At 47.1% G+C, this 25,638-nt stretch overlaps 1 protein-coding gene across 1 annotated transcript; it reads right to left on the bottom strand.

Moving 5' to 3' along the window:
- Nucleotides 1-594: 594 nt before the first annotated feature.
- On the bottom strand, nucleotides 595-24,770 carry METRNL (meteorin like, glial cell differentiation regulator). The gene is made up of 4 exons (XM_054645178.2): nucleotides 24,471-24,770; nucleotides 18,513-18,901; nucleotides 2,195-2,254; nucleotides 595-1,540 (listed from the first exon to the last, which is right to left on the bottom strand). Exons 1-4 carry the CDS (start codon nucleotides 24,581-24,583, stop codon nucleotides 1,224-1,226), a joined length of 879 nt encoding a protein of 292 aa, XP_054501153.1. The 5' UTR covers nucleotides 24,584-24,770; the 3' UTR covers nucleotides 595-1,223.
- Between the last annotated feature and the right edge of the window lie 868 nt (nucleotides 24,771-25,638).

Below are 25,638 nucleotides of genomic sequence, written 5' to 3' on the forward strand. Positions count from 1 at the left end.
AAAGCAACACTGAGTAGAAACTTTTTATTTAAAGAACCTGACAGCCTAAAATAAAAGTTGGAGCAGTGGAGAATGCTGAAGAATGAGCATGGGCAAGAGATTAAAATCCTTGTGAAGGCACCATCAGTGATGGAGAACAGCAGGACTGACCAGAGGGGAGAGCTCTTCTGGGACAGAGCCTGCAGAGGTGGCACAGCCTGATTCAAGTGTTTATTTTCCACAGGGTGGCCTGGTCATGTCCCCCAGGACTCACAGGCATCAACAGTCACCTCATGCCAAGCTACCACACTTAAAAGTTTCAAGCTAAACATGAAGGGGCAGCCTGCCTTTGGAGCCAGTCCCAAAATAACACTGCTGGCATCAGAGAGAAGAACACTTAAAGCCTCGCCTGCACACATGTCTAAAAATCTCCAAAAATAGCTCTTGCTTCCCCTTTGAAAAAAACTGTGGTTCCCAATGCCTCACAGGAACTCTGGTTCTGCTCAGTGAAGCCACAAAATAAGCAAGCAGCCCAGAACTGATCTATGAGCACATCTGGACTAGCTGAGATCAGCCTTAAGAAGAAAGAAAAAAATAAAGATTTTAAACAGCATGTGTCAAATCCAGGGACCTTTATTTCTCTGGAATGGAAAGAATTTGCCAGCCTGGACAAAAAATTGCAGGTGGCAATTGTACATTCTTTCAAATAAAAAAAAAAAACCAACACACACACATAAGAGTTTGGCTCCATAAATTTCTGTCATAAGAAACAACTTTGAATTGTACACCAAGCTTTTTACAAAGCATCAATGTTAAGATGTTTTACCGTGCTCTATCACATTCGTGGCCATTTATACAGAATATGCCATACCAAATGCTACATCAGCTTAAGACATTTTTAAAAATTAGTATTAAAAAGATACAAAGGCATCTTGGCTTTCATTTGGGTTTTTTTTTCTTTTATTAAGACCATGGGAGTTTTCTTTGTTTGTTTTCCTAAGGAAGTCACTAAAAAAATATAATAACTTAATTCATAAGGACAAGATTGGTTAAAAATCCAGCCTTTCTTGCTTGGCAGCCCTCTGAGCTCGTACCTCTGCTGCTTCCATGAGCACTGCAGGCTGTGGGGTCTCAGCCTCCAGCTCTGTCCAGCCTCAGTGACCAGGTTTGTTCAGAGTTCCCACTGCAGCCAGGAAACGTTCCTGGCCAAATGTTAAAAGTGATCTTCGGCCAAACAGGGGGTTTCAATCTGGGCCAATCTCACACGGGTTCAGCCCTTTGTCTTTTGCCTCTTTGTACATCCTTTGGAAGTCTTTGAAACGAGGGGCACAGCCTAACCTGGCCTCCCCAAAGTGCATACGTCCTGTGAAAAGGAAGTCTCCATCTCCTGGCTTCACCCCACACTCCAGCAAGGTCTTTATTTGTCCTCTCCAGTTCCCACTCTCCCCTGTCAGCTGAAAGACTTTGCTCTTCTGCCTGTACAGTTTGTTGACACCAACGTGAATTATGGATTCTTGCTCTTCTGCCTCGTTCGTCACGTTTTGAATGGAGCCTCTGATCACTGGAAACAGAAAAAGGTTTTAAGGATTAATTACACAAAAATGCTTTGGAAGACCCTCCAGGCCTGTGCAGCCAGGGGAACTGACTCACTACAGCAGCCCAAGTTTTGGTCCTTTGTTATTCTGAGAGTTAAGATTATCTAGTAACTTCCAGTATATATTTGCCTTTTTTTATAGTTTATATTTGTAATCTGTCCAGCAAAGGGCATGCACATATTAAATTTAAACCAAAAAATAATTACACCAGAAAAAATAGCGTTAATCATGAAGAATTCTAACAAGGAGATTTGTGCTAAGTGCTCCCTGACAACCTACTTTCTGTTCTTCAACCATTACAGATCCAGCTAATGCCAATTTCCCTTTTAAAAAGGGAAGCATGGACAATTAGTGAAACTTTTGGTGTTTTGTCAAGTCGACCAACAAGAGGTAATGGCCTCTCCTAAATGCACCCAAATCCTTGACCTTCTACCATGGTTGCTGTGTCACTCTGTCCACCCTGGGGTGGTGCCAGCTGGGCAGACACTTCTGAACTCCTCAGAGCTCTCCATGTGCCCAGCACCCTCAGAGGACATTTACTGCTGGTGGAGGCTGCGGGAGTGAGGAGGGGTCTGTTGGTTTTTATTGGAGGAGAGGGGACTGGGGAGACAGGAACTCACCAAAATCACTAGTGCAGACAGCCAGGAGGACCTCAGTGTCACTGCAGGGCCGGCAGGGAGCTGCACAGGAAAGGTGACAATTAGCCAAGGACTAGACAGCAGCAAATAAATAAATCCATTTCAATAAATAAACCATTTAAACTAAACAAAAACGTGGCTGACAAACACAGCGTGGGCACAATCACTCCAAAGATCTGCCTGGCATCTCTACCACCACAAGAACTGGGGGCTAACCCTAGAGCCCCCATGAGATTTTTGTACCCAAGCAGGAATAGGGATGTCTTTACTAATCCTGCTGGGATATATTGCCTAGCAGACATTGCACACACTCACTGCACTTATGCAAAAGCTGTTTTGGTTCTGGGTGCATTGGCAGGGTGCTCTGCTGTAAATTCACTTCAGATCATGTGTCTTTTATACTCTGATGGCAAAGCCTCCCTCTTACAATTTCTATCAAGTGTTGTAGAGCCATTTAGTCATCACCACATCAAAGATCCAGGAGGTTACAGAGTGGGGGAGGCAAAGAGGGGAGGGAAAAACCCCAAGGCACGTGTTGAAGGGCGTTGAGGCAAAGCGGAAACTCGAGCCCATATCTGCTTGAGCTCAAGCAGCACAAAGACCATTTCCTGTACTGCTGGAAACATTTGGATATCTGCACTAATCTAATCAATGCAAGAATGTGGCTCCTCTTTGTACTCAGCCAGATATTGCTGAGGAGAAGGTGCTGTAGCTGCAGTACAGATGTTTCTATAACACCCTGCTGAGTTCAGGAATTTGCTTATTATTAGGATCTGCCCTTCCTGGCCATGCTCAGTGAGTCTGTCCATGGTGGCACAAGGATCAGAACCTTGTCTGTCACCTGGTGTCACCTCAACACATCACCCAGGAAAATGGAAGCCCTGGATCAGCACAGGCACAACTCCAGCAGAGCAGGGCTCCACTGGAGGTGACTGGACAATGAGATTCCATCACACCGCCCACCACCAAACTGAAGCCAAACCCACCCCCAAAATATTTGGTTTTTGAACCTCAACATCTGAAAACACTTAGTTTAGATTCCCAAACAGCCACAGCCTTCCTCTCCCCCACCTGCTTCCCAAAGTTGATCCATTGCACTTAAAAGTAGATTTAAGCCTGTCCATAAGATGCAGCTGGTGCCTCCGATGCTCTGCCACCCTCCTGTCAGACAGCACAAGCCACCCTCTGACACAAGACATGGCAAATCTCTTCTTTTTTCCAGGGACCCAGAAAGGCAGTGATCCAGAAAGAAGGATTATTGAACCAAATCCACCAGATTTGCTCCAGTCAGATGATTCATACACAGTGTAACACGCTGTTTAATAGGATTAAAGGAAACGTAAAATGCACATTTCTGGGCAGGGATATTTGAAGGAATAATTCAAGGAGCTTAAAAAGCTCCAAAAGAAGAGATAAGGAATAGGCAGAATATCATCTGGATCAATCACATTTCTGTAAAGTTTGAATACCTCCAAAGCTTTCAGAAACAAGGCAGCTTTCCCTGCCCTTCTTTCCCCACATACTATTTCAGCTCTCTTTTTCAGAAAAGTTTGGAAAATGTGTAATATAATGAGAAATGCAGAACCAGATGAAGCCTGGACATAACTGGAGAACTAGAACAAATTCAGGCTAAAGATACTTCAAGTTTTAGACTCAAGAGATTTTGATCAGTGGGTAGAACAAATAAAGAAGCTTCATCTGACAAAGAAAATTGTAACAGAATCACAGAATCATTCAGGATGGGAAAAAACCTCTAAGATCATTGAGTCAAACCATTAACCCAGCCCTGCCACGGCCACCACTAACCCCTGTCCCCAAGTGCCACATCCACACAGGTTTTGAGCACTTCCCTGGGAAAGTCTCAGTGTGTCAGTCACTAAACATCCTACTATGGATTTGTTTCATTTATGGCACCTCCCAAATCCATCCAGGGCAAAAATCCCTCTTCCCCAGGCTCCCTCTGTCCAAATGAGGACCTGACTGAGAGGGAACTTGCACAAGTCCCACAGCACTTTCACATGGACACAAGCTCCAAAACAAAGTACAGCTGATGGACATCCTCTAAATCCAGAGCTGGATTTCAGATATTTCATTCTGGAAAGCCCTTGTAATAAAAAAGCATCTCAGCCTTTTTAAGTCTTGGTTTAGACCAGACACGTCTGTAGTTCATCCAGCCCCATCAGAAAATTGAAAACACCAAAATGACTAAGGCATTTCTGTTCTCCAAAGGAGTGCAACACAAGCAACAGCATTAAAGATGAAAAACAAAATGCTTTAAAAGTGGTTCCTTCCATTTAAATAGACTGACACGGTAATAAATCAAATGAACAAATCTCCATGTGTACACAGAATCAAATCATTTTAATTGTGGACCCTAGGCAAAATCCTGCAGCCTTTTAAATACAAAAGGAAATTAAAAATGCTCAGCATTGCTCACACTGGATCATTACTTAAAACCTGCTTCAGGTCCAGCTGACTCACAGCAGTGTGGTGGCATGTGAGCTGCTTTACCAACCATTCTCCACCACTCATCTCTGCAGCTCCAGACAGATGAAGACCAAAAATCCTCCTCGGTGGGACAACTCCCACATCTGCATTCACAGAGTATCAAATAGATCTTGCAAGCGGCAAAAGCAAGGTATGGAAGCACAGATGGAAAGCAAGTTGTGAAGGATTACTGCTGAGGTAAATGGACCATTAAAAAGCAAATAACATCCCCTGGCTACAACCAAAGCCTGATTTCTACAAAGGCTCATAAAAGAGAATAAATCCTTAGGAGGTGGCAATGCCTACACTTTCTTTTGAACCACAGCCATGAAGGAATCTGTGTGTTTAACACAAAAGTTTGTGGCTTTAGCTGCAGTTCAGCACTCATTCCCTTTGGATTGGGCAGCAGGTGCTCTGCTCCATCCATAGGTCAAAATAACACACACACCTCAGGCTAGAACAGGAAGCATCCTTTTAACTATAAAAAAATAAATTTAAAAAAAACCAACCCCAAGAAAAGCACTTCACTCATGCACAGCAGGTGAAGATGTTCATTTTCTGGGGAACTGGGCCTGGTTACTAAACAAGGCAGCTGTGTTTGCCAGATCCTGACTCCCTGGGGATGTCTCGAGGGCTGCCCAGGTTCTCACATCCAAAAGCAAGCCTATGAGCTTGCAACAACAATATCAACGTCAGCTGCTCTAATTCCTTTAAACTCCATGAGCCAAAGAGCCTTAATTCATACAGCAGCAGGAGAGAGGTGGGAAAAAAAAAAAAAAAGACATAGAAAAGCAACATTTTACTGAAGTCCTCTAAAGCCCAGATGCCTCTAGCTCAGCTCCAGCAGCAGTGGCATAAAGCCTGCATTGTGCACGACGGCCGCCGACTCTCCTGGGAGTGCCTTTGATGGATTTTGACAGTATCCTGACCTGGAGTAACCTGAGGCAGCCCTCTCCCTCCAACACCCAGAGCCTCCAAAGGCCTCTCTATTCACCTCCCCGCAGAGGGAGATGTAATTACATCATTCCTCACAAGCCAGCAGTCATGTCCCAGCTGCTTTGAGCGATTTGCCCTCTGAACCTGGTGTTAGTGAGGAGGACGAGGCGATGCTAACAATAGACCGCACTTGTTGGCCAACAGTTTTGTCAAACACGTTGCTGCTCCTCTCCTGGACCTCTCCACAGGGAGGCAGAAATGCTTGGTAAGAGAGAGGGATGTGCCCTGAGGAGATGCCAGCCTCAGGTGGCTCCCAGCTCTGCCAGCAGCAGGGAGCTGGGCTGTCTAGAAGGGATTTTCCCCACTATTGTGGATGATTTGAGTGCCCCTTTAGTGCTGAGTTTACACTCTGCCCAAAGAGTGGTGGGAGGCGCTGCTGGCCTGTCTCAGCTCACACACACAGCTCCAGTCCTTCCCCCTTGATTTGTGGGCATACAACCCTTCTTTCCTTGGAAAAGAGGAGGTGGGGTTCTGGAGGGGCCGTGGTGGAGGATGGCAGCTCCCTGCAGGACACATGGAACCGAGACGTGCTGGCTCTGGCTGCAGGCATCACACAAACCACATGAAGGGGCCTGGTCTTCTTTTGAAACATTTATGTTTCAACAGCCACCCATGGGTCTGACTGACCCGACCTTACCCCAAAACCAGCTTCCAACCCACAAGAAAGAAGTTTCTTCTGCCTGTCCAGATTTTTCTCGACACACTCCACAACATCACAGCTATCAGAACCCTGCTGCAGGTCCCTACCCCCCATCCCAACACTCAACAGAGAACCCAAAAGACCTTCTCCATCCTGTGTCCCCAGAGAGGCTGTGCTGAACACCCACCCCTGAGCCAGCAGCACACACAGGAAGAGACACATTTTAAGCAGAAGTGAAAATGTTGAACACAAAGTAATTGCAGAAAACCACTTCACCGAGGAATACCCTTTGGTTTGGTGAAGAAGCGGCTGCACGCGTGCCGTGTGGTGAAGGTGTGGATGCTGGGGGAGGAAAGCACAGAGCTCTTTATCTGCTCTTCCACAGCACACATCACCCACACCTCAGTACTTCTGAATAACCCTTTGATGAGCAGTCAGGCCTTTTTAAGCATCAAGAGCTACCAAGGAGGTCCAGGCAGGGCTGAAGTGTTGTTTTCTGTTCGTTTTTCTGATTAAAACAAGAAGTCTTTCTCTTCAAGACATTCAGATGGGTCTTGTTGCAATCCCTGTACTGCAGCACCTCCAGGGACACCCCTGTGGGGCCACAGACCCATTTCCCTCAGCCTGACAGCAGCATTAGTTCATATGGAACAAAAACACCCACCCACACCTTTCCAATTCTTGCTGCCAGCTCTGTAACTGGCAGCTCTTGCTGGCAGCACCCAGACTGGAAAGGGCATCATAGGATGAGTCTCCTTCCTGGAAACACAGAGTGCAGACTTCCCAGAGCAGATTATAAAAATAGAGATGTGGTTTCTCCAATAATGGTGCATTTCTCTGTTGTTTCTCTGAGTCCTAAGCAAAAATTATGATGTCTCAACTGATTACTGGATCAGTGATTCAGATGAGAGACAAGAGTTTAGGGACAAACATCATATGAGCAAGAAAAAAAAAAAAATAAATCTTGCCCTGATCCTGCTTTAACTAATTACAAAGTGAAATAAATCCTGCTAATTATTTCTTCTTAAGTATGCCTGTGCTTCCCCTCTGAAGGAGCATTTCTTCCATGAAGCAAACCTCTCACAGCTCATATCCTAGACAAAAATAAAACCTGCTTTGCAGTGGAGGTGGACAGGAATTTGATAACCACTCTGGTTTACCAGGCTGTGACTAGTCCTTTCCTTTTCTTGATACACCTCAACTTTCCTCACCACCTCAGAAAGCTCTTCCTGAGCAAGCCAAAACAACACTCAACCTCAAAACTCTCACAACCCCCACACTGAAACACCACCTAGAACTACATCAATGCAGCTGCTCTGTCAGAGCATTTTGTGTTTAGAAAGAGCTGGGGCCAGCAGAGCTGCATCCAGCACACCTGCATTGAACACAATACCTGCAGCCACACACTGGGGGAAAACAGGGCCAGGAGACACCTGAGAGCCTCTCCACAGCTGGGCTGGAAATTACTGACACCCTGTCACAACACACAGAGGAGCTCTCTCATCACCCCTTTGTTTTACAAGGTTTTCCTGTCTTTGGATGGGGTAGGATTACAGAGCTTTCTGCAAGCACTGCACTTTTTCCAGCAGGTCAGTAGAAAACAGCAAGTCAGGGAACAAACAGGAGAGCTGGACTTGTCCTGCTCCCAGCCCTCTGGATCAATAAACCTCAGGCATGGGACCACAGAATCACAGAACAGCTTGGGACAGAAGGGACCTCAAAGATCCTCTCATTCCACAGAATCACAGAACAGCTTGGGACAGAAGGGACCTCAAAGATCCTCTCATTCCCACCCCCTTCCACTATCCCAGGTTGCTCCCAGCCCATCCAGCCTGGCCTGGGACACTCCCAGGGATGGAGGAGCCACAGCTTCACCAGTAACCTCCCCATCCTCAGAGCAAAGAATTTCTCTTTAGCATTAATCTCAATCTCTCCTCCTTTAGTTTAGAACCGTTACCCCTTATCTTATCATTATCTGCCCATGTAAAAAGACAGTCTCCCTTTCTTTTGTTAGCCCCCTTTAAGCACTGAAAGCCACAATGAGGCTGTGCTTTGATGAATGCAAGGTTAATGCTGTAACATCATGAGAGTTTAGTGCTCTTCTGAAGGCAGAAATGTCCATCCATCCCCCTGTTTGCTAGAAAGTCAATCTGAGCCCCTGTGCTGAGCAGAACAGACAACTTGGGACAAGGATCATGGGCAAAGACACACAAAACTCAAAGATTCCCTTCTTCTTACAGCCAAGATTTGGTACAGGACAAGGTGGTGGTGGTGGAGCAGCTGAAACAACATCCTGGAGCTGCAATGGAATCCTTCCCTGAGCTCTCTGTATGAAGAAGGGACACCAGTGATTTTACCCCTCCAGAAAAGGAAGTGTCAAATCCCATTCCTTGCCTTCTAACACTCAGTTCAGCTTGCCCATATGTACAAGTTTCCAGAAATAACTTGGAAAATACAGGCACTGGCCAAGAACAGTTTAAACCTGCAAATAAATTTAATGAAATGCAGATTTTGCAGGCTGTGGCATGGACTATGACAAGAGAATCGAGTCAATACCACTTCCTTCCTGCAAAGAAAGAATAAAAAAAGCATATTGTAAAACCTCACTATTAGAGATGTGATGACCTTTGTGTTCTGAGAAACGTTAGGACAAGAGATCATAAACCAGAAATTTATCTTTTCACAGAACTGTCTTCCAAGAGGGTATTAAAGTCCCTAAGTAGCAAAGATTAACTATTTATGTAAACAATGTGAGGAGGAGATTTGATACAAGGCAAGCTCTGTTTGCAACAGTATTCAAACTGAAATTGGCTCAGCAGGTCCAGAGCACGTAAGGATCCTTTGGGATTGATGCCTTTTTGCTGTTCCAAGATGCAGCAGCCATTCTAACAAATGAGCTGAAAGGTCAGCTAGAAACACAGCCATTTGTTTAAAAATTTAAACCAAAGCAAAACAAAAGGAATGAAAAACCCACAGAGCAGTTTTTATTTAAGCAGCGTTAAACATTGTTAAACTCCACCTCCATGCACGAGTTGCATCAAGCCAGGAGAAAGGATGAAAAGTGTCACAGCTCCAGGACACTTCTTGCTGTCCCTCCTCTTCCTCCTCTGTGGCAAACCCCAGCACTGGGGTGGGCAGAGACAGAGCAGTGACTGGATCAGGGCCAGATCCCAGCCCAGCTCCTACACTTACCCATTGCATCACAAAACCCTCAGTTACAGTCAAGCCTGCAAGATATTGTGTCCAAAAAGCCCCACTCAGCAGATCAGATGCCCAGTTAAATTAAATTCCTCTCCCTGCACTTCAGCAAAGCAGAAGTGTCTCTGCAGCCACCCCAGCCCAGGTTCCTGTGCAAGCAGCACCTGTACACATCTGCTGCTTTCTTTTTTCCCTCTTCTCCCTCCCTAACTGCAATTAAAGGGGAAAGATGGCAGCAAGATAACTGCTGGGAATTCCTCCTGCTCTACAGGCACAAGACACCACTATAAAGCCATAAAAAAGCAGCTCTATTTGACTATCTCACAGAAAATCCCTCCCTCCTTCCTCAAACCTACCTCTACTGCCCAAGGGGGATTAGGAGCAGCAAGCATGAGGAGAAATGAGCTGCTGGAAGCCAGAGGTGCCTTTGGAGGGTTGAGGAGCTCCTGTGATCCCCTCTGAGGCTGGGGCAGTGTCCCCTGCTGTCCCCACAGAACATGCCAGCACTGCACCCCTGCCACACAGCACCAAAGGAAAAGCTTCCCCTGACTCAAAACCCACACAGACTTAGGGCTTGGCTCATCCCCTCCCAAAATTCACTCTGGAAAGATTTCATCTTTCTTCTAAAGAAAACATCATGCCAAAGCCTTGTAAAAGCTCACAGGGGTCAGATCCAGGAAAATGTGAAGTTATTCAGGTTTTGATGTCCTGTTGGGCTTTGTCTCTCACAGCTAACACAGAGCTCAGCTGTCATGCAGTGCTTGCACAGCAGAAAATGAACAAGTAAGGTGTTTTTCACTCCCATGCCCCGGGGAAATTGTGCAGCCAAGCACTTCTCCCTGCCCCTGCCAGGGCTACAGGAGAGGCTGGAGCCAGCACCTACTGCCAGGAACACAAATCCTTCCCTCCCTTCTCCTCCCCTTTGGTTCGGTCCATTAATGCCTCTGATGGAGCAGAGGAATAGAATTAAGAAACAAGTGGCTGGTTAAAGATAAACCCTGAGAGTGGAGTAATGACAGATCAAAGATTAAGTGAGTCTTTAAAGGAAAAAAAAGAAGCATATGTGTGCACTCAGCTCCACACAGCTCCTTCTCTTTCCTGTGTCTAGAAATCAAATTCTTTTTGGTATGTGGGAGAGTTCTGAAGGAACAAGGCCAGTTTTCATTATATATATATATATATATATATATATATTTGTTTGTTTGATCAGTGTATTCTTGAGAAGGGTTGTGGAGGGGCTGCATCTCCACAGCGAGAGATCTTTGATGCTGTAGCATTGTCCAGTTAACCTTAAAAAAAAAGCCACTTAAAACTTTTCATTTGTAACAGTAAAAGCTTTGAGATACATCACCTTTTCTTCCTTAAAAGCACATCCTGCTTGGTCATACCAAGCCCATTCACCAGTTCTACACAGGAACAATTTTTTTCTCTCAAATTTCTGACACCCACTTGCAGATAGAAGCAATTGATGCAAAGCCAGCAGCAGTTCTGGTGGGCAGAGGGATATTCTGTACAGACAGGGATGATCCTGGGGGGCACACAGGGCAGTGGATGCCAGACCAGCTCTGTGTGCATTTCCCAGCACCTCTGATCACTGCAGGGCCTCAGTACAGAAAGGATAAGGGCAAATGTGGTGATGCCCATTGCAGGAGTTAATGCTCAAATCCCATAAAGGAGTCAGGAGGTGCCTGTACAACCCACACCAAAAAATCCTTCCACAAATCTGAACCAGAAAAAGGACCAAGGCTGTGCTAGGGCAGCAGCTTCTCTGAGCCAGTATTAAACCTCCCAAAGTTAGACCCAACATATCCCAGCTTTAGGCCCAGGATATCTTCCAAGTATCTGTGCAATATTTCAGTGAATATTTGCTGGCTTCTAGCACAGATCGAGGTGAAAGAGATTTTCTGTCCTGCAAATCAAGACTCCAAGACAGGAAAGATCTGGCCCGTGTTGCAGTCAGTGGGAAGAGGAATGCAGCTTCCCCGCCCTCTCATCCCTTCTTTAACTGCAGCCTCAGGAATTAGCAAACTAAACAGTTCTGCAGAGCAAGCACAGAGCATTATTAAAGACTGCCAAGCAACTGGGCTGGACTGCAGCTCTGTTTGTGGGACCATCTTTGGTGGTACACAAAGGTCAGGGCAGACAGAGCCCCAGCTGCCCAGACAATACACCTGACTGCTTATTGGTTTTGACTGCCCACTGAGTTGAGAAATAAGCTAACGGCATTCGTGGCCAGTCTAGCAAAAATAAGCTATTTTCTATCCCCCTGTCCCCTGCAGCTGTGTATTTATCACTAGAGCCCCATTGTCACCTCCTCTGCCCACTGCAAAACCAGCTCCTGTCCAGCATCAAAGGACAAGCAGGCCCAGAGAAGGTGCTGGCAAAGCCACTTTCTTGGGAGAAGGAGAGATTAAATTAGGGAATCCATCCAATTTTGGTGGGGGTTTTAAGTGAAGGCTTCTTAGTCCAGCATTTTTCAGACCCCAGAACATCACCCTTGCTCAGTTCCAGGTGATGTATGGGTGTGTGCATTCCCTGAGCATCAGAGCAGCACTTTGAAACCATTCCATACAGGAAAAAAGAAATAAAAATCAAAAACTTTGTTCTCAAACTCTCCCACCCAGTCAATCATTCACCACAAACCTGAGCAATTCAGGCACATGAATAATAGGAGCAGGTTTCCAGCTTCTCAAAATTATTCCCACTCCAGGCAGTGTTAGAGAGCAGCCAGCCTGATCCAGCTCTGTGCTGCTCCATGACACGAGGGGCAGTGACAAGCCCTCAAAAACTAGCTTGAAATGTGTTCTTTGCACACTAGGGTTAGGGAATGATGGTTATATTTTCATGGTTAATTTGTACCAAGCTTTGGATACTATGGGAAAGATAAAGTTAGTGAGGACAGGCTCCTGCAAGGAGGGGAAGCACACACACACACACACAAAAACCAAACATCTGAAATCTTGTATCCTAGAGCAGGAGTGTCAGAAGGATCCCTTTTACAGGCACTAATTGCAGTGTGTTTTGAGAACTACAATAAAGGCTGTTTTCTGATGTTTTTCTCTTAAAACTTGTTTGTGACCTTTTAGAGAAAAGTCAAACAAATCATCAAAGCTTTAGGTGCACAGGTGAGCCACCCAGCAAGGTGTACTCAGGCTTATAGGGCAGATCCCTCAACTTGGCTGTTTATTATTCATTGGCTGTTTATTATTCACTGGCTGTTTATTATTCATTTCTCCAGCAAGGCCCAAATGAGAAGAGTGCAGCATCAACCTATTCTGTGCACTTCATGGAGTCACAGGATGGTTTGGATTGGAAAAAAACCTTAAAAACCATCAAGCTCTAACCCCTCAACCCCAAGGTCTTAACCTGCACAGAGAACAGGGAGGGGAGAAATAAAAGCAAGGCATTTCCCTCATCTGACGGGGTGGGTTGGCTCAGAGCCCATGCAGCACCCAAGGGTGCTCCCTCTCTGCCACACAGGGCAGTGCCAGCACCTCAGATGGTCACAGCTACTCGGGCAGAGCGTGTGCTGGGCACAAAGGTCATGGGCACTGTCAGCTGAAGTGTTCCAAGTGCTCCTTTCCATCTCCTCTCCTGCCCACAGCAGCGAGCAGCTCAGCCATGGTGCCCTGGCAAAGAGAGGGCACAGCAGGCACGGCCTCGGCTCACCAGCCTGGGCACAAAACACCTCAAAGGTTCCACTCTGACAAGAAGTGAAAAACACACCAGTGTGAGGATGGTGAAATACTGGAACAGCATGCACAGAGTAGGGGTAGATGCCCTAAACTTGGAAATATTCAAAGGCAGCTTGGGTGGGGCTCTGAGCAAAGGGTCCAGGGAAGGTGTCCCTGCACACTGCACAGGGTGCACTGTAAAGATTTCTCCCAAAATAAACCATTCTGTGATCCCACCACCTGCTGCCTCAGGTTACAAAGCCAAGCACCACATCCAGCCTCCAAGAAAGAAACAAACCCCTAAAGATTGGATATTTGTGAGGAACCAGAGGAAAGCATGAGACTGGGAGCCTGCAAGGTGGGATGACAGCAGAGCCCTGGGATGGTACCTGCAGAGATAGGGCAGATTGGTGCCCCACCTCTGCCAAACACACTCTGCATTAAGGATCAGAAGTTAAGAAGGGTGCTTTACAAAGTCATTTGTCAGCAGAAACACTGGTACAGCCCAAAGACTTCTGAGCTTTCTGAATTTCTGATCTGCTTTCTCAGAGCAGTGAATTAACAGCATACAGGAAATAGCTGAATACTGTAAATTACTTAACTGGATTTATCCAGTTTTGCCTTGTTTTTCAGATACCCACACTAGTGTTGTACCTCCTATGTATTCATATTCTCAGCCAGGTACCCATTAATAAAGAAAACATATAAACCAGTTAATAGCATCTGCACTAAATCTGTAGATGCCATCAAGATAGAGAAGCATTTTTGTTAAAGTTTGACTTCTTTACTACACAGAAGCAGGTGGGTAATGAAAGGGCTTTCAATATACCCCCTGAGCTCTGACAGCTAAATTAAACACACCCCCATGAGTGTGCAGTGGGAAGAGCAAACTGCACAGCTTGAACAAAGCTGGACCAGGGCTTGATGAGACACTCTTGAAACACAGATTTAAGTAACAAACTAAAGCTCCTTTGGTGGGACAGGGAAGAGGATTCACCTTCATCTCCAAAACTTTTGGTCAAACCTACAGATTCTTGTTTCAGATTAGTTGAGCAGAAGGTGAGGTACTCAAAAAGTAAATTATTCTCAAGGGATCTTCACAGTGTTCATAGAACTTTAAAGCAAGCAGTCTGCTGTGGTGCAAGGCAGACCTAACCCAGGCACAGCTGAGGAGCTCATGTGGGTCAGAACCTTCAGAAAATTGTAGGGACTACATGGCCAGACCACTTTTGCCAAAACCTCCATCTCTTTGTCAGTATGGGCAGCATGGCTGACACTCAGGGTATTTTCTTCCTGCACAAGCAGAAAAGATTAGAATCAACAGAATTCAACAACTCCTACGAGTTCTGCTGATTCTCCAGTGGCCTCAGGCCAAAATGTCACAGTGCCTCAGTTCCTCACTGGGGCAAACACTGAGGCTGCAGAGCATGAGCTGGAGTTAATGGGGTGTGGATGGGAATGATTGAGGGGTGCAGCCCAAAGCCTCATCTGAAATCAAAAGCACTTTCAGTCAACCATCACTTTGGATATGAAGAGAGAACTCACCCATCCAGATGCCTGAATTGTCAAGGTGACCCTTCTCAGGGACTACTCCCATTAAATGATGTCAGGCATGTTTGCCTTCACTCCTCTTCCCATCTTAAGAGAGTACAACCCCATAGAAATGGACTTTTTTCGACTGTTACTATCACAGTAAAAAACTTCCCACACCAGATGTCAGCAACGTGAATTAAAATCTACCAGTACAGCACAAATTCCTCCTACAGTTAGGAAATTTTTGAGAGACTGTGGTAAGGCAGAATCAGAGCCAAGAAAAGGGTTAAGTCCCCAAAATCTAGAAAATTGTTAAGACTGCCCTGTGTCATTCAACTTTTCAAAAAAAAAAAAAAAAAGGGAAAGGGCAATGCAGAACCTGCATCTGTTTTCTACTGAATTATTTGCTAGACTCTGATTAAGTGGGAAAGAATGGCTGTAAACTAATAAAACTTGAGGATTTCTAATTAAACCACAGGCACCATGCCAAGCATTGTTGATTTGTTGATGCACCCTGCAATGTCAGGACTCTAAGGACACAACAGGTCATTAAAGTATTAAACAGATGACTTACACCCTTTAATCAGCGCTGGGATGCCAGGTTAGGAAGAGAGAGTAAATTCAAGGGCAGAGTACAACAATTATCACCAGGAAACAAACCCAGCATTTAGGGAAAGCAAGGAGAAGTTGTTAGCAAGTGGTTATTGCACAAGGAAAGGGCTGGATTGCTGAGCCCCACACCTGGGTCTTTTATGATAGGCATCTGAAATAGCAAGGAAATCATGCAATATTTGCAATTTTCAGCTCTCTGCCATCAGAAGAAACACTGCAGCTTCCTCCGCCCGGCACATCTCAGACCCCATCTGCAACAGCATCTCACATCTTTGTCACCTCTTCACACCTACTGCCAGCTCTGCTCAACTCTGTCAAACTGCAGCTGAGACACAGCAGCCTCTTCTTCCAGAGTGCAGCAGCCAGAATCATCAGCCACGCTGGTGAACGAGGGCCTCAAGTAAGGGTGGTGGGAAATGCAGAACCTTAAACCCAGTTTTCAGCTCCTTGAAGGTCAGCTTAGGAGCCTCCTCTCCAGGGAAAAAATCTTCAGTGATTGTAAAGTCCCCCTCCAAGTGAGCAGCTCAGCATTTAGTCTGAGGTTTCACAGGAAAGCTAGAAGCAGCTCCAGAAGAAAGGAGGTCCACAAGCTGCAAAGAGCCTCAAATATATTGCTCTGTGGAAGCCTCACAAGGCAGCTATTTGGCACTTCCCCCAGACGTACAGATATTTATAGGAGAATAAAACTGCTCATCTAAGTGAGTAGTGGAAAGAGTCATGTATGGCATTTTCATCGTGTTTTCACCCTGCACAGCCCCTCCCCAGAGTCTGGGGATCCAAAAAAAGGCAAGAGAAATAATTTAAAATACAATAGAGATCCCCAGTTTGCCCTGAAGGCTCTGCTGATGAACTATTAAAAAGCTTCTCCTAGCCAAACAAGACACTTGGAGAATGGAGCAGATTCCCCACCACATTGTTTCATAAGACAGCACTGAAATTTAACCAGTGTCTGTTACAGCTGAAAATACAGCAGTCACTGAAAAAGTGATTTAATGTGTCTATTAAAGAGGAAGGCTGTAATTGGATGCAGTCCTCAGTTTGACTTCTGAACGTCCCTGAAAAAATGCTCCCATCTGCTTTAAAAATGTCCAAGATTTTATGTGTAAAGAAAAGCATTTATTTCTGAAAACACAGCGGTTTGTGCTGGTGAAGGATGTCAGCAGCAAATCCTCAATGAGCAAAGCTCAGGAGAAACCCTAAGTGCAGGCTAAACCCAGCAGTGATAAGCAGTGCTTCTGTCACATTATTTTACTATATGCAAAAGCAATTTCAATTCTTTTGGAAAATAAAAAAGCACAGGACTTTTCTTAGTAAGCCTAAGTGACTTCTCATTAGCCTGTCTGTGTTTCCATCCTCACAGCCTGACAGAGAAGGCAGCACTGAATCTGGGAACATTCCCCAAATAACTGATTAAACAATGTATTTAATGTCTTCTGCAATGGAATTTTACTACATAGCTGACATTCTGCACAGTGTATTCATCTTTGCACAAATGATCTTACTGGGAAAGCAGCTCAGCAGAGATGCCCCACTTCGTTTACAGTAATTTTGGATGTGGCAGAACAGTCTGCTTAAAATGCAGAATGCCCAATAATAAGCTACCACTTGTGAGCATGGCAAAAGTAAAGGAAGTGACTTCAAATTTAAAATATTTGTGTTTATATTTTTTTTTGTTTTAATGGCAAAGCTGCCACCTGTCAGTTCCCGAGGTTACTGCATCAGCCCTGAGCCCAGCTCTGCTCAGCTGAGTCCAGCTCAGAGCTGCACAAAAGCAAAGCCCCATCCGAGCTGGCGTGACAACATTTACCACGGGCAGGGCTGCACAAATACACAAACAGAGCCTGGTGTGGAAAGGAGCCAGGGAGGGGAGAGGATGGAACAAGTTCTGCAATCACTTAGCCCACAGAAGATAGCCCTGGAAGATCCAGCTGCAGTTTAATTAGTCACAGCACTGCTTATCAAGCAGCATCTCGGGCAGAGCATGTGGCATCAGCACGGCAGAGTCTGGCCAGCATCCACAGAGCTCTTGGGCCACACAGCCTCACTGAACATCGGCTTTACCCCGGGCTGAGTCATCCCAAGTGTGCTCTGAGGCCTCTTCTCGCTGCCTTCACCCAAAAGAGCAAAGGCAGCCCACGTTTCAAAAGAGAAATCTGGTTGAAACAAATCCTAAACCTTGAAATCCTTGCAGTCATTTGAGACAAACTACCCTAAATCTGCAATTCCTTGGGCTATTCTGGAAACCTCCCCTCCTTGGTTTTGGGGATAAAAGCTAGAGGCAATGCTGAATTGGGTAAGATGCATGAACCAGATATCCTCCATCTAAAGGGAATTCCCCTTTCACCCTGTCATCCTCCACAAATGCCAATTTTTCCTCTCAAACTGTCTAATTGCTCAGCACACTTAGGTCACACCTGCAGCCATTGTTCCAAATGCTATTTAGTACCAGACTTTACAGGCTTGTAAGATCTTTCAGTTTGTCCACTCCTCTTTCCTATAAGTTTTTCATTGGAGTAAAACTCCTCCCCACAAAACTTGTTTTTCATAATGGTTGAGAGAGAAGACAACATTGTCCTGTAAAATTATTGAAGAGCTCTGCCATGACACAGTAATGCTCAGGAGAGTGTAATAAGGAGAGCTGAGGAAGGAGCACACCATTTTCCTTGTTTGAATAAAAAAAAAACCACAACAGAAAAAGCAATAATTAGGTCAGCAAGTAGCACTACTTGCAAAGGGGAAAAAAACACCAAGGAAAAGGAGTGCCTCCTTGTTCAAATGTTTATTATTCAAAACATGCAGTGGGGTCTTAAAAACTGAGTAAAAAAGTAGTTAGAAAAGTGTTACAGCAGGGCTGGGAAGCCCAGGAGAGTTCAGTGTAGGGTAAAGCCAGCTCCTGTAATCCACCCTGCCCCTGCAAGGGGAGAATCCTGCACTGCGGCCCTCAACAAATCACTGGAGCTCAGCCCATGCCACCAACTTCCAAAACACAACAACAAACCAAAAACCAAATCAATTCTTCTGCAATCGCTCTGTTTATAAAACATGTCCTTAAAAGCACACGAAACTCACAGCCAGCCACTTTCCCACTCACTCACTCTCTCTGCCATCTGTTACACATCCAGTACAGGAGGTGGGAGTTTGCCAATGCCCCAGCACTCACCAGAAGCTGTGTGCAAGTCAGCTGCTATCCCCTTGCTCATCAATTCGTACTGGAAGCCTGTAATCTTCCTGCTAATGTCCTGCTGAGGAGTGGCCTCCACAAACAGCCCCCCCTGGTCGTAGCCAAAGCAATAAACTCTGCTGGGGCTGCGCTCTCCGTCTCGCACCAACAGTTTCAGTTCTCCAGTTTTTTCCAAATAAATATTTGCTCCTGCAGAGTCTTTGAAGGGCTTTATGCAAACAGTCAAGTGTTTGTAAGAGGCAGGTGAGATATTGGGTCTCAGGTTGACTATGAGTGCTCCCGTGGGGTACATCCACTCGATGGAGCCCTCGGAGCAGCGGAGGTAGACCTGTTCAACATCCTTCCTGTGAGCCTCGTGGGTTAAGCCACTGCAGGAAGAAAGGGAGAGAGAGGAGGTTAGAGAAATGACAGAGCTAACAATGGGAATGTCAAACCTTTCAAAACACACAGCGAGAAATGCAGGAAGCCCGGGACATCACTGGGTGTGGGCCCATCCAGCTCAGCAGTGCAGGTTTCTTGCAACATTTCAGCCTTAATATTACAGGACAATTTTAAATCATCCCCCAGAAGAAAATGTCCAACCACTAGTAATAGGCTTCAAAATTAAATAGGATATAAGCACATGATCAAAAGTAATTAAATCACTACAGGCTCAGGTACTGCCCATCAGCTGAGCTGTGCATACTGAGTAAAACACGTAGGCTCTAACTCCCTTCCTGGTGGCTCAATCCAGCATGTTCTCCAGCTTCACAGATCAGACTCCACCTTTTTCCAAGTACTTTGTTCCCCTTCCAAGTCTATATTCCCAATGGATCTGAAACTGGGAGGGGTGCCAAGCTCACCCTGTAAACTGCAGCAAAAGCAATGCTCTACGTGCTACCAATACCCTCTAGCCCAGCTGGGCAGCCCCAGTCCCCACACTGGGAGGTAGAAAGAGGAGAGGAGACACCTCTGTCCCTTGTCATAGCTGGGGAAGCACTGAATGTGCTGCTTTTTTTGGTAGGAACTTGTTCCTCCCCTGCTACCCAGTGTGATGTTCAAGCTCAGTTTGCCATTTTCACTGACGGGCTACGAGCAGACACAGAGCTGTGTTTGGCAAGAAAGAGAACACGTGGCCATTTACTATGGCCAAAAATGAACAGCCCAACAACCATTTCACAGGGACACAGGGATGGGATAGGAGGGCACAACAGAGTCCTCCTAAGGACCCAAGTTGCCCTAAGTGAGGGCAGCTCTGAACAACCCCTGCTGCCCATCAGTGATGCTGCCTCAGGCCCACCAGCTCTCTGCCAGAGTGACTCAAAGCCCTAAAACACCACACAGGGCAGGCACTGCAGCTGGAGGAACAAGCTGTGGGAAGCCTGATTGATTGGCTGCAGTATTTGGGTTATTAGGGAAAAATCCTCTGGGCCCAGTCTCTGTCCTGTCACAAACCTATTAAGTGAGTAGGAGCAAATCACTTCACCACCAAGCTTGTTTCTTCTCCTCCTATGCTCTAAGCACCTTTCATCCTGTGCCTGTAGAGGACAACCCAAAACCAGACTCATGGGTCTGCTTTGCAGGATTTTAGGGAAGCTTCCCAACATTCCCACTTGTAGGCAGATGAACCAAGATGAGAAAAAAAAAATTATTTAAAAGGTTTAAGTCGGAGGTTACACAGGAAATCTGTGGCAAAAGCGTATTTTAGTGCAGTGCAAGTGATGACATCAAATCCTGGTTCCTCAGCAGAAACCTCCAAATACACAGTTCCCCATCCCAAAGACATATTTGGGTACTGAACAGGGTCTAAATTCAAGTCAGCACTTAGAAAGTAACTACAAGCAATGTGTAAAAGGGAAAAAACCCAAACCATATGGTTTGCATTTACTGTTGACGTGACTCATTATTGTGAGTGTCGGTGTGACCTACTTGATAGAGGTTACACGAGGAAGCTCAGAAAGAAAAAAGTCATATTTAATAACAATGGAGCCTCCAAACATGTGCTTTTGAAGAATCTTGAAAGCCACATCAAGAACACAGATGAGGAGGAAAGAGGGACAAGCTTTTAACCTTTAGACTCTTGCCCTCAAATTCAGTAGTACTTAACACATTCAGGAAACTTTACTTGCAAAGGGATATTTCAAGTTGACTGTAAATCCACATCTGGTCCACCAAATCAGTTTTCACCACAGCACACACATGATGCCACTCAACAGAAAACACAGAAGTCTGTTTATGTGCAAGCTGCAAATAAACAAAATTAAACAGTGTAAAAGTTTTCCTTCAGCAAAGGGGCAGAAAGTTATCCCCACACATCACTTGTCCCTACTCAAGACATCAAAACAAGCTGCAGAGGCTTTGCAGGACTCAGACTGGCACATTCCAGCCTGAGTGCTTAAACAGAAGGAAGACACCAGGGGCAAAACTCTGAACTCATGCAGTGAAACTTCTGTTGCAAGTGATCCCAACAACACTGAGGCAGTGAATTTCTGCCAGAGGAAAAAAAAAAAAAAAAAAAGCTTCATTAATTTTGTTCAAACATTTATGGTGTTCAAACGAAAACAGGGTGGACTCTGAAATTATCTTCTGAAAGCCAATTATATCCCACAGGCAAGAGTGATGCCATTGGACAGATACATCAAGCACGAGTACCTGCACACATTAAGCCTTATAATAAAGGATGACTCAAAAGTTAAGCAGATTTCAAAATGCATGTTCACATTATTTAACAGCAACCATCATCATCCAGTAAAACCTGTCACTTTGCTTGCAGTCAGGATGACTTGGCCTCACACTGAGACTGTTAAACACCAGGTTCAGCTCTCACCCATCAGCCCCACCAGGTCCACACAGTAATGGAGACCCAGGGGCCTTTTTATTCTCCAGACTCATTGGAGTTTTGGTTTTTTTGATTTTATGGCGAGGACATAGGGCAGGTGTTTCATGGTTGCAGTGATGGATGAGCCATCCACCCATTTTAAATGTGGGCTGTTTATTGGGACTTGCTTCTATAACAAGCTACTCCTACAGCTACTTCCTCATAGCAATCCTGAATCACTGCATCTGTCTCCTTGCTCTTCTCCCTTTCTGACTTCAGCCATCTCCTTATGTTTGCCCTGAAAAAGCTGTTACAATATCACTGCAGTGAGCTGCTATGCTGCAATGTGGAACAGGTGTTATTTAAAGAAAAAAGAAGCCAGAAGAATATTCACACTATCTACTTCAGTTATTTATTTATTCCATTAAAGACATGCTGAAGAGCCCTACAAGCACCCATGTCCTCCCTGCACCCTGCAATGAACACAGGGAACTTTTGCTCCTAAATTGGAGAATTTAATAAGAGATGGCAGTCTAGAGAAAATTAAGAATTCCTCAGAGCATCCACCATACCAAGAGCAAGACTGATGGACAAAAGCAGCCACATAAGAGCTGAATTCTCTGTCCTACAGTCAAACATGCCAGGCCAGCATATTCTCTCAGCCTGACACTGAAGCAATTTTGCCCAAAGCATCACGAGGTCATTGCAGCACAAAAACCTGAAGTTACAGCAAAAGCAATAACTGGACACATCACAGTGAAGTTTCTGCTTTCTCCTGGACAAAGCTTTCCTGGAAGCTCTCTGACAAGTTATTTATTAAGATGCTATTATGGCTTGTACTTAAATTGCAGGTGTCAAGCTGTGCATTGCATCAGATTTCCCTGGAAGCATCCAGAGGAATCCCAGTGAAGCTCTTCATCCTGCTCAGGGGTATAAGCTCATCACTTCTCCACAAGCTAATAGGGAAAAAAAACCCATATCCAGAATGTTTTGTTTTTAAGACTGTTGCTTTTAACCTAGACATGTATCTTAAGGTGAGAAAACACATTCAGGTTTATGACAGAAGATGACATGACTCCCAAATCCACCAGCACAAGCCAGCCTATGACTCCACTGTAGGGAAAGACTATGACATTAAAGTTCATAACTTTTCCTGACAGTCAAGGTAAAAATCATCACATGACTTCAAAATATTAGATTTTGCATTAAAAAATAGTTCTTTCTACCCCATATAACTCTTGGTATCCACACTGAAATACTTAATTAGTGATATTTACTGGTGCATCAAATGACTTTCTTTCCTTCTCAAGCTCTGTGTTTTTAGGACAAGTCAGATGATATTGAGTGGCCTTAGACTGCCAGCATTTCTGACAACACCTGTTTGCCACCAGTAAGGCCTAAGTCAGCCTGGGTTTCTTTATCCCCTCCCAAAACTCCAGCCCACCTGAACTCCAAAGCTCTCCCACAAGTGAAACCACCCAGACTGAACTTTGCTCTTCCTTCCCTGCTCATCCAACAGCTTCATCACAAAGCTGTCACCACTTCAGCTCACCAGAACAACAGCAGGTGAGTAAATCCAAGCTGGCATTTCCAGGTGCATCCCAAACCCAGGTACAAGATTTCACTCCCCCCCCCAGCCCACACCCCCTTAGCTGACACTCAAGGCATTGCTTATTCCAACCCTGCTCAGGTGACACGAGGGGTCACTGCTTGGTCTAAGAAAACAGGACAAAAGTAACAGCAAAACAGGACAGAATTGCAAGGGTTTGTCACCATTCTTTTAAAATATTTGCTACAGTAGCAGGTGGTAAGGTCCAGGTAAGGAGTGCATCTGGGAGGCTTTGGAATGCTTTGGTACAGCATTTTCAGGGGGGATTTTTGTATGTCTGTTTTGGAGGGGATTTTGATTGTGTTTTTGGTTTTTGTTTTGGTTTGGGTTTTTGTGTAAAGAAAAATGACAAATTAGGAGTTTGCCAGAGATTTCATCCCTATCAAGCAGGTTCATCTTCAATGAAATTCACTGCGATTAACTATGCATCAATTATCAATAAAACTAAAAAAAAAAAAAAGTAAATACAAAGCACCATATTTCAGATAGTAAGAGATAAGCAATCAGGATGCTGAAAGTCAATCCAATTGTTTCCCCACTTTGAATTCTCTCTACTCCAAAACACTCCATTGATATAGGCCAGCCAAACTTTTAAATTAGAGAAAGTCAGATCTGAAGAGCGCATTAGAGTTAGGAACTATTTTACTCTCCAAGTAAGTCTGACCCAGCAACACTTGCTAGCTGAGCAGAGCTGCTTTTTTAAACCTATAAAGAGGAGAGAAGGTCACAGACCCAACCACACGCGTTAAACATATTACAAGCAATTAAAGGAAAGATAATTTGGGAGATAAACACTTGAGAACTGGAGAGGTTTCTCAACCGGTGCAATTAGAATAAATCAGCAGCGCGGCCGCTGTGCCAGCCCCCGCTCCCGGAGCTCATCACCATCACCACCATCATCATCATCATCATCTCCGCGGGACGAGGGAGCGGGGAGTGACCCCGGGGCTGAGCGCCAAGTGCGGGAGGGAAGGGAAGGGAAGGGAAGGGAAAGGAAGGGAAGGGAAGGGAAGGGAAGGGAAGGGAGCAGACAGGAGCCAGCAGGAGCCCCGGGGAGGGACGCGCTCCGCAGGTGCAGCGCATCCAGCGCCGCTCCGAGCCGGGGCTGCCGCGCTGCTCCCCGGGCGCGGCGCCGCCTCCGCGGAGCGAAGATGGTTGCGGGGAGAAACTTCTCTGCAGCGGACTTGGCACCGCCCTCCCTCTCCCAGCCCCCCGAACAGCGCCGAGGGGAGCCCAGCCCGCCCCGGCCCCTCAACCCCGCCGAGGGGAGCCCAGCTCGCCCCGGCCCCTCCATCCCTCCCTGCCCGGGGCCGCTGCCCAGCGTCTCTGCGCGGTGAGCCCGCCGGGAGGGAAGGAGGGAGGCAGAGCCGCCCCCGGCCCCGGCTCTCCGCCGTCCGCCGCCCCGTTCGCGGGCTGGGCAGCACAGCGGGAAAGTCTCCCTTTTGTGCTCGGCATCAGCATCTTCCCCCGGCGGGACGGCGATGGACGCGGCAGTCCCCGCTCCCCTCGGCCCGGGCGGGATGCCCCTCACCTCCCCTTCCAGTTGCACAGGTCGCTGGAGTACTGAGCCGCGGCGCCGCTGCCCAGCAGCAGCCGCAGCCCCAGGAGCAGCGGCAGCAGCCCGGAGACCGGGGCGCTCCGCATGGTCCCCCGGGCCGGTGCGAACGCGGTGCAGGCGGCGGGGAGCGATGTGCAGGCGGCGGGGGTCGCCTACATGGTGGGGGGGGCGCGGCGCGGCTACCCCATGCCCGGCTCCCGCATCCCGGCTCGGCGCGGCGCCGCTCGGCTCTGCCGCTCGCACCCGCTGGCTGCGGGCTCCCAGCTGAGGGGCGGGAGCGGCTCGGCCGAGGGCCGGCTCCTCCTCCCCCTTCCCCCTCCCGCCGCTCCTCCTCCGGCAAGGCCGGCGCTTGCTGCGCCGGCAAAACGCGGCGCCGGATCGGGAACAGCGGCCGCCCGCGGCTACGGCCGGTCCCGGGCTCCGCCGCTGCCCCGAGCCCCCTTGGCAGAGATCCCGGCCCGGGGTGAGAGCTCCGCTCCTGCCCCGCCCTGCTCGGGCTCCCCCGAGCTGCCCTGTGTAGGAAGGGGCGATGACGGGCAGGACCAAAGGGAAAGTTACTGAGATGCGCTCTCTGCGCTGGGGCGGCCCCCAGTGACCCGCAGCCTGTCCCCGGGGGTGCCCGCAGAGACCCGCAGCCTGTCCCTGGGGGTGCAGCCCCGGGAAACCGCAGGGACCCGCAGCCTGTCCCCAGGGGTGCCTGCACTCTGTCCCGGGGGTACAGCTCCGGGTGCCTACAGTGACCCGCAGCCTGTCCTGGGGGGTGCCTACAGTGACCCGCAGCCTGTCCCCAGGGATGCCCGCAGTGACCAGCACCCTCTCCCCAGGGGTGCATCCCTGGGTGCCCACAGTGACCCGCACTCTGTCCCCGGGGGTGCCCGCAGTGACCCGCAGTCTGTCCTGGGGGTGTCCGCACTCTGTCCTGGGGGTGTCTGCACTCTGTCCTGGGGGTGCCTGCACTCTGTTCCCGGGGGTGCCTGCACTCTGTCCCCGGGGTGCAGCCCCGGTGCCCGCCCCGCACTCGCTGCAGCAGGTGACTCAGCGTGCAGTAGGATCTCCACCAAGGCGCGGCTCCTGGTAGATGAAGGCTGACAATTTTGCTGCAACTTTCTTGTGTCTCCACTTACCAGGAAGCACTTGGGAC

Source organism: Agelaius phoeniceus, chromosome 19 (assembly GCF_051311805.1).
Source record: "Agelaius phoeniceus isolate bAgePho1 chromosome 19, bAgePho1.hap1, whole genome shotgun sequence".
NCBI lineage: Eukaryota > Metazoa > Chordata > Aves > Passeriformes > Icteridae > Agelaius > Agelaius phoeniceus.